The following is a 14,553-nucleotide window of genomic DNA, read 5'->3' as shown; positions in this document are numbered from 1 at the left end:
AATATGTAATACACGAGCATCGAAAATTTCTTCCTAAATGTGGAGAAAGATTAGTAGTTTTGATTTTCGAAGACTCTCCATTGCCATGTTTATGACGTAGACAATTGAAGTTTCATTTTTCCGAAACGATTGATGAAACATTACTTAACAGTAACGGAAGTAGCGAACAAAAATTAAAAAGAAACATGAATACGGTCATCACAAGAAGATTAAGAAACAAGAATCCCCAGTAGTGCTACAATCTTGAAATGGTTACAAATATTCTGCAAAACACTAATTCAACAATTTCGTAATCAACTACGTAGTCAAAAGCATTGCAAGACAAATCCATATCTAATAAAAATAGATCACCAAAATTCCATTATGCTACATTTCTAAATCTCAGAATCCTGTGAGCAGAGTGGTGACCCTCATCAGTGGCTATGGCTTCTACAGGAATGGGGGCAATATTATCCATCGACGAGGATACCTAGGTCTCCCATCCTTTCCATCAAATAACTGCAGGTATATAAAATAAAAAATAAAAAAAGAGACGATGATTCATGATTGAAAGATGCAAAAAAGGGAAAAGATTAACAATATTGGTTCAATCTATAGTATATAATAAGGTTTCACCCCATAAAAATGATAATCTAATAGGGAAAAAGAAAACACAAAATCCCAATCCAGAAGACCTTGGCATGCATAACCACCATATTCTTTCAACTAGCAGCAATTTTCAATCCATGTGTTTAACATAGTAGGAGAAGAAACAACATCATAATGGAGTCTAAAAATCAAGCAGCTTAGGAAAAAGCACAATCAAATTATTTCTTTTCTACTGTACGTGAATATATCCTTTGCAAGAAAGTTCATGTGGAAATATTAGGAGTAATAATGAATCAAATCAACTTGAAAATAGTTTGAAACTCGATTTGATATTTAGCTTCTTAAACTTGGTTCATGAACCAAACGAGTCAAACTTAAAGCTAAAAAATAAATTTGATAAATAAATGAGTTAAACTTGAATTACATATAATTCGATTTGGCATATAAATATATAATTTATAAAATCAACTCTATTTAAATCCATTTTTATTAAAATTCAAAATAACCTTCAAAACATAGTTATAAGTTAATAATAATATAAGTAGACATCTTTGGATTTCATGGTTATAGATTGAGTTTTTCATTATTTTGTACAAGGTGAATTAATTTTTATTTAAGCAGAATTTGGTTGTAATTATGTCTTTTTAGGATAATATACCTTGTAGTTTTGTAAATCTAACAATAAATTTTGTTTAGTCTATTCAAAAACTTTTGCAATCATTTTATCTAAAATCTATTAAATTCAAAATTTGAAATGTATTGGATTCAAAAAATTGGGCTCTTTTCATGTGATTCAAGCCAATAATAAACTCAACTAAGCTATTCGCGAGCTTAAATCAAGTTGAGTTCGAACCGGAAAAAAAAAAAAAAAAGTTCATGTCGAACTCAAGTCTAACTACAAGCTAAACCAAATATTATCGAGCTCAACTGAGTCAGCTCAGTTCGATTCATTTCTAACCCTAGGCAGAATGTATATATATTTTGCTCACATATTTTTATAAACTAAAGACTGTAAACAATATTAATAAGCTGAAATACAGAAGGTAAGGAGACATACCTTCCTTAAACGCCTGTGCTTTGCAAAAGCCCAATTGGTCATGATAAAAGTAGCAACTACGAGGAAAATATAACCTGCGATAGTTTGCGTTGCAATGTTGAAGCCCAACCACTGATAAATCTCAGTTGTATAATTTGCACAGGTAACAATATTGAAAAGAAAGCCCTTTGGGATTTGGTACCCGCCTTCGCCATCAGGTCTGCGAAGATTCTTCAGTATAATATGGCAATAGAAATTTGAAATTTGACAGAGTATCCCAAAGCCAAAGCCAATCTTCATTTGGAGATCCCCTACAGGGGTATAAAGAGGGTGGTTCACATAATAAGCAATGAAGGAACCAAAAGTCCAGTAATAAGCACAGTTGCGAAACACATTGGAAAGGGGTGAGGTTGCATGGCTGAAGCGATGCACGAAAAATGTTTCCAGAATTCGTTTGGCATAGTGGAAACACCAATAGTACAAGGCGTATGTCTGCACAGGGTGGATGACACGTTCACCTTTGTAACCAAAATATTGGTACACAGGGAAATAGTAGAAGACTGGATAGAGAAGCAAAGGCCCCAAATACTCGCAGAAGAAAAGTGTACGATAAGAAACTTGAGGGCCCAAGTCCTTGAATACAACAGTTAAGGTTTCTGAATTTCCACTTGTAAAGTCTTTCAGACTCTTTTTGTAATTAAGGACAACAGGCCTTTCCTTTGATCCGGGTTGGACGGGAAGTGTCAAGCGCTGCCTTGATGGGTGCTTCTTGGCTGTAAGTGAAACATACAAAGCATGTTAATGATCTTTAAATCCAATGGTTCCAAAAGACAGATATTTTTACAGATAAGCATTGTTCCTTTGGAGGGTTTAATATGTACTAAAATGGAAAAACAAAACCATACAATTGTAACAGGAGTTGGATGCTGGATTGAACTAATGTTGTCGTCAAATAATTCTTTGTATTTCACCACCAAATAAAATTGGATTACTTTCATAAGTCGAGGAACATTGAATATTTCAACTTCACCTACCTAGAACAGCCTCAAGTAAAAAGCTACTAAAAATGACTTGCAGATCTAATAATCTAATAAATGATACCAAGACTTAATGCTAATAGGTCTAGGTTATCATGCTGCTATAATCATTAAAAAGAAGTTAGAGCTTAATTTCTGCAGCCCACATGCTTCCGAAAAGAAGTATTGGTGTCAAACATGTATCCGATTTGCAGGGTTCTGGGTCAGTGTTCTCCAATTTGCTATTGTTATAGTGCATTTTTTGTATCGTATCATTGTTGTGTAATATCATGATTTCTTAAAAGAAATCCTTATCTCTATCCACATCATAACCGTTATGTATCTGGGCTCCTAGGATCTTAATAAATACTACATGCTATAGTATGAATGATAAACATCGATGAACATCAGAGGCTGTTATCAATTATCATCATGTGGTATAACGAGTTAAAGATACAACACAAGTAAAAAATAACTAAAACCACATGTACAACTTTCTGGATTTTAGTTGTTTTACATCTCAGATACTACTTAAAAAAAAAAAAAGAGAGTAATTTATATATAGGAATAGGAGATAAAAGGAACACGTTCACTTACTTCGCTTATGAATTGCTTCCTGCAGATCTGCTACAGTAGCCTACGCAAAGAAATAAAGGAATAAACCATAAATTATTACTCTTGAAAACGATAAACTTGCCAACTTATAAGATACACGAAATGGGGGAAAATTTGAGTCATCTAAATAAAATCCAACTCCCCCAAATCAATCTAAGATATCAAAACTACCATGACAACAACAAACTTGACAAAATGAAAAGCAAAAAATTAAAAAAATAAAAAAGGTAAGAAATTTAGAGAAAAAAGACGTACAGAATCGTCGAGCTGAATGCCACCTTTAACCACTTCTCTTCCACTGCGAGAAACCACCGTGACCTTCATCTTTGCGAATCAATCAAGGGTTATAAGCAAGATCCAACAGCACCAAGGACTGAAAATTAAAAAATAAAAAAAAAATCGAAGATTCACATCAGCATCAAAAAAACACAATGCAACAAAGTGTTGTTTTTGTACGAAGCTATTGAATTTACAATCACGTTAACATAGCAGAAAACCCGGCGTTTAATTTCTCTTAATTATAACGAAATAATCGTCAAGTTCAAAGCTTTATTAAGTGGGTAAGAAGAAGGTAGCAAAAGATACAAACTTTGAGGAAGAACGTTATGATGTGAATGACCCAATTGTAAGAAAAGAAGTAAGGAGGAAGAAAGGGGATTCACCTGAATTGGACGAAGAGAGAGAGAAGGTTTGTGTTGTGTGTGTGTTTGGCTTTGCCAGTTACTCACAAACACAACACAAAGGAAATGTGAGCTTAAGAAAATTGAATTTCCATAGTAATAATATATAAATTAATGTGAGGTGTGGCATTCATATGCATCCATTAATGTGAAGCAGTTGGGGTTGGACAGCTAACCGTTTCGGCTGATTATCTACAACCAAACCATAAATTCTAACAAAATTCCAATTGGTCTCTGTTCATCAAATTGAATTTGATTGATTTAAGATTCGGAAAAAATAATATTTGTGTCTGTCAACAAATGAATTTTGAAAAAAATACAAAATTTATGAAGAGTTTCTTAGATAGCAATTCATATTGTTCTATAAATTTTATCTCAAAATAAAAAAAAAATAGTTTAAATATAATTATGTTTTGTTGATTTTATGCTGGAATATATTATTATTATTGAATCAAATTAAACATTCTCACTTTTTTTAAAAGGAAAAAAATGTACAAATTCTTTAATGAAAATTACATGAAATTAATCCCAAAGAATGAATTATTGTTTGGTACCAAATTGTAAATTGTATATCTAGATAAAAATATATATAATGTATTCATAAGATCATCTCATAGTTTCTATAAGGTAGAAAAGATAGGATTAGTATATGAATTATTGTTTCTTTTGTTGCATCTTGCTCAAGTGGTTTAAGGGAAATGATGCTTCAAGTTTTTTTGCCATAGTTAGCTTCATCTTTTTTCTCTAAGGTTCGGAATGAGAAAATCTTAGGAGAAGTTACCCTTACCCACTCTTACTATGAAAAACAAAATGTACATACATGTACTAGATCTTGGAAATTTTTAGGAAAAAACAAAAACACACATAACTTGATTTTTTTTTTTGCGCAAACTAACATAAGAAAACCTACAAATCAATGTAGATTTGATACTTTCATAATCCTTTTCTCATTATTTTGTTGCATGAGAAAAGAAAAACATTAATAAATTCATTAAATCTTATATAAATAATAAGAATATAATTTTTATGTAATATAAATTTACCGACAGTTTATGCTTATATGATATCGTAAAATAATACACTGTCAACACATAAATTTTTTTCTCAAAAAATAATGAGTTTTGGTATTTTTAAAAAAAAAATTTGTTACGAAGAATAATAAGAGAGAATAACGTGAAGAAAAATTAAGTATATGCTTATTTTAAATTAAAATAACAATAATTTTGAAATTAAATTTCTGGACTATAAAAAAAAACTCTGAAAATGCGAAGTACATATTTTTGGGCCGATGGCAGGGCGTCTGGAAAGAGTAGTTAGTTGAGCATTTACTAACTAACTACTACCCACTTTCTCTTCTGCCTTATTATATTATTCTATGCATTTCGTTTACCTACAATTTCCTAATTAACCATTTACCCTTTTTTTTTAATATTAGGCAAAGAAAGAGAGATAGATAATTAAATATCATTGTTGAAAATTGAATCAGTCTCTTAATTTTACTAAACAATGCTATGCACAATTGAAAATAACTCTCGTCACAATTTACTAGAGTTTAGAATTGAATTGGAACTGAAAGTGATACTAAAAATGGAAAATGAGTTGTTAGTGCCAATTTGTGGTGGGCATATTATGTGCCACAAGTTCTCCCTACACCCTCTTTCGACACTTCTATAACATTTATTCTAGAAAAAAAAATAGTAATTTATTTTAAATGATAATTATGGGTAGAAATTGGAGAAAAAATTAATTAGCAGTCTATTTTATTACGAAGTTTAATATACAATTACATATACATCTTAAATGTTATTATTTCATTATTGTTTAAGAAACTAGTTTATAAAACATATTTTAAATATAAAAAATGTAAATATAAACTTATATATTTGATAATATATATATATATATATATATATATTAATTTTTATACTTAATTATTATTTTAAATAAAGTGCTTTAAATTTAAAGAAATATCTATTTTTAACGGCTTTATCAAATCCTTATTTTTTACATAAAAAATTTTAAAGTAACTAAATTAAACAACAAAATAGACTTATGTACACGTAATAATTTATTTCTTAATTTTATTTTAAATTATTTATTGAAATAAATATACCATGTATTTTTTAAAAGTTTAACTATATTTATAAGATCATAATATAACAATATTTAATGTTATTATATTATTTAATGTTAATGCAATATAAATTAGTTTAATATCTTTTCATAATATTACAGTATTTAATTTTATCATAATATTTAGCGTTAATACAATTAAATATAACATAATATTCATAATCTGCACAACAAAAAAGTTATATAATTTAAATTATTCGTGAAATAAAAATGTAAGTAACTAATTTAAATAATAATTTTGAACTTAAGTATTAATATAATATTTATATATTTAACTTTTTTCTATCATATTTTAGTTTTGACATATTATATTATATTACATTATGTATATTAAATTTTATGATGGCTATATTTTATTTAATAATATATATATATATATATATATATATATATATATATATATTACTATACAGATGAAAAATTAAACGTTTAAAAAACTAATACTTATTATTAAATTGGAAAAAAAACATTATATTTAATAAATACATTTTTTAATATTATTTAAATGAAATTATATTTATATTTTATATAAATTTTTTTTGAGGGGATTTACATTTTGTAAAATTATTACATAAATAACATTACTTGTGTCATTAATATTCTGGTTCTTTAATGATGTGTGACACCCAAATAAATATTATTAATATTAATATATTAATTATTCTTTAAACATCATTTAATATATTAAATATAATTAAATTAAATTAAATATAGCTATTTTCCTAATATTAAGGTTATTTTGCTGTTTTTTTTCTTATAATCATGATATTGGCAAGAATAAAAATAGGAACATTTATTTTTGATTCTTGATTTTTATTGTTCGACAATCAAGATAGTTATATCTTATTTTTATTTTTTTTCATTTTTTAAATTTTATTTTCACTTTTAACTCTATAATTTTTAAAATTTTAATTTTTCATTCAACCTTTATTCTTCCCTACATTCAGTACAAGGTACGAATTAATGTGTTAAATTACATTTTTAGCTTATATTCTTTTTGTAATTTATTTAATATTACTTATGTACAAAAAATAGTTGGTCAATTTATTTTTTTTCAAGTTACACACATCACTATCGAATACCGTGAATGATAGAGAATGGAAATATTTCATTTAGTTTAAATTTATCATACTTTCAAAAAAAAAGATTCCAAAAGTTTTTTTTTTAAGTGTTCCATAAAATATTTTATGAAAGTATGTAAAAAATGCAATTATAAAAAATACTCTTCATAATGCTAATTTTATTATATTGGGAAGTAATTTTTGAAACATTAAAATTAATGTTTTGGAAAATATTTTTTAGAATATTAAATTTAATGTTATGATTTTCTAAAGTATGTTCATGAAATAAGTTATAACTAATTAGAACACATAAATGTCGAGGAAGGGGTGTGTGAAAGAAAAGGAAGTGTTTGAATATTAAATGTGCATTTTGGCTTTATACCTTCAACATTGTGGGAGAAGTTGCACCTACTTACAATATTGTTACGCACCAGTTTCAAGGTTTGGGTGTGAGTGAAAACTATAAGAAGGGAGTGAGAGTATCAATGTGCAAAGTGAAAGGAGGAGGGGGGAGAAAAATAATATGATTTTTTTTTTTTAAAAAGTTAAAAATTACCTACTAAAATAAATGAATAATGGATGAAAGATAAGGAATTACATGTGAAACTTGAAAGAAAAAAAAGTGTATTGGAGGTATAAAATTTAAAAATTAGAAAATAAAAATGTGTGTGTGGGTAGAGAAATAAGTGAGAGTATGTTAGTAATCCTTTATATATATATATATATATATATATATATATATATATATATATATATATATATATATATATATATATATATATATATATATATATATATATATATATCTAATTCTACGATGTAACATATATGATGTTTAGATCGATATATTATAGTAATAAGTTGAGTTGATACATTCTTATCTTAAATATTGTTGGACCTCGATTATATTGAGTTCAAATTTACAAATTTCATCATATCATATTTTTTGCTCAAAACAAATTTGTCCTAACCTATTTGTGGAACGTTTATACTCTTAGACTCTCAAGCATAATGAGAAAATCCACATTTATAACAAACAAGTTTTTAATGGATTAAAATTAGTTTTTTTATGAGTTAAAAAACTTTTAGAAAAAAATGAGGATATTTTTAATAAATTAATTTATACATACATTAATTTTAACTTATTTTTTAAAAAACTTTATGAAGAAGTATATCCAAATATAATTATAAAAATTCTTGTGACATGTCTAAAAGATTGTGAAAAAACAAATAAATGAAATTTCAATTAGATAAATTTATTTATTTGAAAATATCTTGACACTTAAGACTTGTATTCCTCTTGCTTATGTGTGTGTTTTATATTTTGTAAGTTCATGTTAAGAATTTTTATTTCCTAGAAACACCTTTCCTCTTGCTTTTGTTATCTTTAATTTCCTTATTGACAAAAAAAAAACTTGTACTTAGTTTAGCTATTAAAGACCACGTTTTTTTTCTGCTAGTATTTATTGAACCTTTCTAATACTTATTTTTTCTATTTAAACAACATTTATTACAAAAAGAAAAGGTATTCAACTAACCCAGAATGCCAAGAAATCTTTGTGAGGATTGTCCACTAAAAGAAATTTAGTAGTGTCAAAAAGGAAATTACACATGGATTTGCAAGTATGTAAAAAATATTATACTGATATATTATAACAAAAATCTAATAAAGATAGCACTTAAAAAACTCTATGTTACATAGTGTGTGTCACATTAGATTAAAAATAAGTCTCAAAATAATTATTATTATATTAACTTTTTAATATAATATCAATTATTTTTTATTTATATCTTTAATAATATTATGTAAAAAGTGAATCCTTGTTGCATCATTTCTTTAAAAAATTTATAAAATTAATTTTATAAAATAAAATTAACTTTTGTTAATCTGAATAAAACAATTTAGAACAATCCTGATAAAGGTTTCGTATCAATGAAACCTTGGAATTTGGGATGGCCTTAAACAAACATTCCTTAATTGGGTGTTTGGTTCGCGTTAACAGGCTTTTTAACCCCACTAAATAAAAAAAATTAAAAATACACAAAATAAATTAAAAAAAATAATTTAACAGAATAGGTAGTTTCTGCCATGTAAGAAGTCACGTGGCTGAGAAAATGTATGGGGGCGGGCATTTTTTAGAAAAAGCCTCCCCCCCCAGGCGCCTTGTGTTGCTGATGTGGCAAGTAGTGTAGCTGGAAAAGAAAGAGCAGGGGGCAAGCGTTTTCAGAAAGCGCCTCCCCCCATGCTCCTTCTACACGTGACATGTTTGGGTTTGAAAGAGCAGCTGGGGGAGGCGCCTTCTGTTGGACGTGGCATGTTGGAGAAGAAAGAGCATGGGGGGAGGCGCCATCTGTTCTACGTTTGACACGTGGCACACCTTCCCCCATTTTCTATTTAAGTGTGAGTGGGAGAGTAGAGGGTGAAATATTGTTGTTTCAGAAAACGCTTGTACTCCCGGCACTCTGAGAAAACGCTTCTACAAAAATTTTATTGTCCCACAAAATTATTTTTGCACGTTGTTATCCAGGTATGAGTTGTAGTTTATTTATTAAAATTTAGAAATAAATATTTAAATTGAAAATGTTTATTGCTGATTCGTTAATGGTTTCTGGGTGTGGAACGACCTGTTCTGCAAACAGAACGGGCCGTTCTGGTTGAACAATTTGGTTGTTATTTTGGTTGTGGCACGGACCGTTATGAAAGTAGAACGGGCCGTTCTAGGGCCGTTCTTGTTGTTTCGTTTACTGAAAAATGGAAGGAATCAGAACGGGCCGTTTTGCTTTCGGAACGGGCCGTTCCAGAACCTAATTTAAGACACGTTTTGTGCAATGAGAACGGCCCATTCTGGTTTCAGAACGGGCCGTTCTGATTGCTGTCATGAAGGGTTTCAATTGAAAATTTTGAATTATTATGAGGGATTAAATTAGGCATTTATAAAATTTATAAGTAATTAGTTGTTTGAGTTTAATATTTATTTTGTTTGTTTGTTTAATTATATCAGGATGTCTACACAGATGATTCATGCAAGACCTATCGACGATTTGTTATTAAGGCTTCAACCATTCCATATACCTGAGCATATATGGAATGGAGCTGAAGATAGGGTTTTGAAGGTTAGGAGAGCAACAAAATCAGAGTTGCGTGGTGTTGAGATTCCAGCTCCTATTCAGGATCTTCTACAGATGGCTGGTTTTATGGGGATGGCGCAGATTAGTTACTTTCCTGTGGACAATCATTTAATTTCTGCCTTAGTTGAGCGATGGAGACTAGAGACCCACACGTTTCACATGCCCTTCGGCGAGTGTACTATCACATTGGAAGATGTTGCAATGTTACTTGGGTTGAAGATCTCTGGGGCACCCATTATTGGATACGCGACTATGGATTGGGGAGCTCTTGTGCAGCGCCTTCTTGGCATGACACCCCCTGAGTCAATGCTTGCTGGCGGTCGATTGAGGATGACCTGGATTGACCGACACTTTTCTAATGTTTTTGAGCATATACATAGCCAGGAACAGTTGGAACGCTATACTAGAGCGTTCATTTTACGCATAATCGGGGGATATCTATTAACTGATCACTCTAGCTCGTATTTATCCCTCAGATACCTGAGTTTCCTAAAAGACCTGGATGTTTGTGGTCAAATGAGTTGGGGGTCATGCGTGCTAGCGAATATGTATAGGGAGTTGCGTGTGTGCACGAATTATGATCGCAAGGAAATTGGTGATTTAGGTATTTTACTGCAATTATGGGCATGGTATCGATTTCCATTTCTTGCACCACGTCATCCACCTTTATCTACATTTCATGTTCCTCTAGGGGCAAGGTTAGTAACTATATTACTTGTGATCGATTTAAGAATAAATATATTTAGAAATAATTTGTATGTTGAAGTATTAATGATTTTTTTGTTTTTAAAACAGGTGGAATTATGCCTTGCATAAACCTAGAGAGGAAACAAAAGATAAAATTGTGAAGTATAGAGAGTATTTTGACCGTTTAAAAAGAGAGGATGTAAGTCTTAATTTATAATATTTTATTGAAGATTTATATTTAAAAATTGTAATTATAAATGATAATTGATAACTACTTATTTGTTATGTTGTTTTGCAGTTTGTATGGCAACCATATTTGGAGTTACTACCTACATTACCTCTTTACTGTTTTGAGGACTCACAAGTATGGAGGTAAACTGTCCCATTGATTAATTTCCACATCGTCGAGTATCATTACGCAGATCGTGTCATGCGACAATTTGGGATGGTCCAACACATTCCTGCGCCTCCTATTCATCTGGAGAAATTGCATGATCTTTCCTTGAGAGGCAAGGATACACGGACTGGTCACGCATGCACGTTCAATTTGTGCAGGAGTGGCAATCACGACTTCATCGTGTATGGACACAACCTGCGTGTGATACACCACACTTGAGCAATAGCTCAGAATACATGGTGTGGTATAGGAAACATACAAGGCGATGGATTTCTCCTTCTAGTGCAAAGGAAGGATTTGTGGTGAGTACAAATCTATGGATGTATTTAAATAATTACTTATGATATATTTACAAATTTAGTGTTCTGATGATATTTATTATTGTAGACACCCAATTTCGTCCGGGGCATACAATCAACAAGATAGGACATCAGAGGGCCCAAAAGCTCAAATCAATTGTTTTTAAGTGGCCCGGAACGGGCAGTTCCAAAATCAGAACGGGCCGTTCCAAACCCATCAAAGGGCCTAAATTTTGTACCCCAGAACGGGCCGTTCTGATTTCAGAACGGGCCATTCTGGTTCCCAGAACAGGTCGTTTTGATTTCAGAACGGGTCGTTCCAGGGTGCAAAAATAGGGTATAACGTTCGAATCCAGAACGGGCCGTTTCGAATCCAGAACGGGCCATTCCGGCCCACGTCTGATGCCTATAAATAGAAATCTCGGCCAACAGTTCAGGGACCCCAAAAATTTCGTCCAAAACTCCTTAGAGCTCGAAATTTCTCTCTTTTTCTCTCTTTTTTTCTCTCTTGTATTTCTTGGGATTTTTGTGAGGCATTGTAGTGTGAAAGGTTGCCACAAAGCACCTATATTTTCCATATTTGAAGATCTAACAAAGCTTGTTACGAGGTATTTCATTTAATCTTCTTCTCTTTCTTTTACTTCTTATTTTTTTTGTCATCACAAACGCAATCATGTAGATATTTTAGGGTTAGTCGTATAATTTAATTTTTTAATATGTAAATAAATATTAATAAAGGGGATTTAATATTTAATTTATTAATTCTTATCACGTTAACTTCATCATAGGGTACCGATTGAGGGCGTTGTAGGGGTGCTTAATACCTTCCTTACACGTAATCGACCCCCGAACCCAATTTTGGTTATCAAGGCCATTATTGGATCTTAAAAAACCTTTTCTTTTTCCAATGTTTTGAGTAAAATATTGGTGGCGACTCCATGAATTTATTTTTAAAATCGTTAATTAAGGATTAGTCTGGTGGCCAGACATTCCTTAATTAATGAGAATTTTAAAAGGATGTCTAAACCATTAGTCGCGAGATCAAAAATTTTTGGGTTGCGACAATTATGTTATTTGTAGACTGATGTTTTGGAACACATGTATCATGGCACCAGTGAAGAACATAGGGATTCCTTCGATTTTACCATGATGCATGAGAGGATCGGCCACTGCTTGCAGTTGCAAGACGAGGTGAGCAGGGTGAGTTTCCCTTTTACACCGACTCTAGCTACAACATTACCACAACCAGACGCAGTTCAAGTGGAGCACATTGGGGCGGGTCAACGAGAAAGAAAGGGGCTAAGTCATCGACGAAGGCGAGTTGATCACCAGGGTTTACAGATGCCAGTTCCTCCGACTGAGCCACCAACTGGGACATATTATCTGACTACATTGACCCCAGATGCAGATGTGACACAATATGTGTATGGTACTGCACAAGACACATCTTTTGGGTTTGACACAGCAAAAGTGTCTGGTGCAGGTCATTTCCCGGCATCGGCGTCGATGGGTCATGTCCCGAGTATGTCGGGTGGTAGTATGTTCCAGTTTACACCTACTCCATATGTTCCAGACATGATCTCTCCATCAGCACCTTTGATGGATTATCGATTTGGACAGCCCTCAGTTCTGATAAGAGGATTTTTTGGTGGGGGTACGTCTTCCCAAAATCCAGGTTTAGGGCATGATCTTAATGCAACATTAGCAGCGGAAGCTGGAAGCCCTGAGGGAGATGGTGATGAGGTAGTTCAGAGGAACCCAGATCATGGTGCTCGCCATAGACAACGGCAATGTATACTAAGTCCCCATGAGCAGCACATGTGGAGAAATGAATAGGTAATTTGAATAATAAGTTGTTAGTACTTAAACATAATTGATCGTTCTATATTGTTTTGTTTACCTAAATGTTTAGTTTACTAATATTAATTTTTTTTTACAGTTGATATGCCACCGGACCACGCTGGTTATACGCTCCAGAGATTACGAGAATAGGTTGAAGAAGTAATTTGTATTTTTTTTATAGTTAATGTAAATGTTGTTGTCATAATTTTATTGTATAACAGAACAGTTTAATTGAACCAGAATTGACATATGATTTAACTTTGCATGAATTTTATTCTTTAAATAAACAACAAATACAAACTTTTCATGCGTTATTCATAACATCTTCAGCCAGCATAGGGCAATTAGTTCTATTATGCCCTTCACGCCTACAATGTCCACATCGTTGTCTCCTTTGGGATTCAGTCCAATCCATTTCATTTCTAATGCGGGTGGATTTTGGGCGTCCCTTTGCACGTATCATTGTCTCATTTGGGAGTATACGAGGTCCATTATTAGGTTCAATATTTTCATCACTTCCAAGTGGGAACCATTGACCTGAATATGCCGCTTTGATGTATTCGTTAGTATATGCGGCATCAACAAAAGTTAATGGATCTATACGAACATGTGCACAAGCTACTATTGCATGTGAACATGGATATCTATATGCCTGAAAAGCACCACACTCACATTTTTTTTCAGTTAAAAAATCATTGAAAACCTTCCCACCTCGTTGTGTTATTGCATTGAAGATTTCTTCAACTTCAAATCTTGTACACTCATAATCATACCTGCGAACAAAATGAGAGCTTGCTTGTTCTTGATTTGTTTCCATAGCATCCATTAACTTCTGACAGTAACGTTTACCCAGAGCAAGGTCAGCGTTTGCCTGACCTAACCTTTGAAGAAAGTACTCCACCAACCTAGCATACGTGCATTTAACTAACGCAGTTATAGGCAAGTTTCGTGCACCCTTAAGGACTTTGTTCACTGCCTCAGACAAATTTGTTGTCATGTGTCCATATTGACGTCCTTCTTCGTCATGTGCGATTGCCCATTTTTCAAGGAAAATGTCATCAATCCAACGA

At 31.6% G+C, this 14,553-nt stretch overlaps 1 protein-coding gene across 2 annotated transcripts; it reads right to left on the bottom strand.

The window, feature by feature from the left end:
* Positions 1-209: 209 nt before the first annotated feature.
* Positions 210-4,076, bottom strand: CER10 (3-oxo-5-alpha-steroid 4-dehydrogenase family protein). Of its 2 annotated transcripts, none has more exons than XM_020355099.3 (5): positions 3,918-4,076; positions 3,511-3,628; positions 3,238-3,277; positions 1,646-2,397; positions 210-498 (listed from the first exon to the last, which is right to left on the bottom strand). In XM_020355099.3, the coding sequence occupies exons 2-5, from the start codon at positions 3,577-3,579 to the stop codon at positions 430-432; spliced, it is 930 nt and encodes a 309-aa protein (XP_020210688.1). In that variant the 5' UTR covers positions 3,580-3,628; positions 3,918-4,076; the 3' UTR covers positions 210-429. The 2 variants fall into 2 exon arrangements, with proteins under 2 accessions (XP_020210688.1, XP_082919655.1); XM_083063529.1 differs by lacking the exon at positions 3,918-4,076 and adding an exon at positions 3,729-3,833.
* Between the last annotated feature and the right edge of the window lie 10,477 nt (positions 4,077-14,553).

The sequence above is a fragment of the Cajanus cajan genome, chromosome 9 (assembly GCF_000230855.2).
Source record: "Cajanus cajan strain Asha chromosome 9, NIPB_CcT2T_4, whole genome shotgun sequence".
Taxonomy (NCBI): Eukaryota; Viridiplantae; Streptophyta; class Magnoliopsida; order Fabales; family Fabaceae; genus Cajanus; species Cajanus cajan.
This window is presented reverse-complemented; position numbering and strand designations above follow the sequence as displayed.

What these genes read in the sequence shown, in the direction of transcription:
- CER10 (XM_020355099.3), bottom strand. Translation starts at nt 3,579, where the DNA reads ATGAAGGTCACGGTGGTTTCTCGCAGTGGAAGAGAAGTGGTTAAAGGT. An exon ending in GGAAGCAATTCATAAGCGAA is followed by an intron (nt 2,398 to 3,237) that starts GTAAGTGAACGT and finishes TTTCACTTACAG; the next exon opens with CCAAGAAGCACCCATCAAGG. An exon ending in AGCACAGGCGTTTAAGGAAG is followed by an intron (nt 499 to 1,645) that starts GTATGTCTCCTT and finishes ATATACCTGCAG; the next exon opens with TTATTTGATGGAAAGGATGG.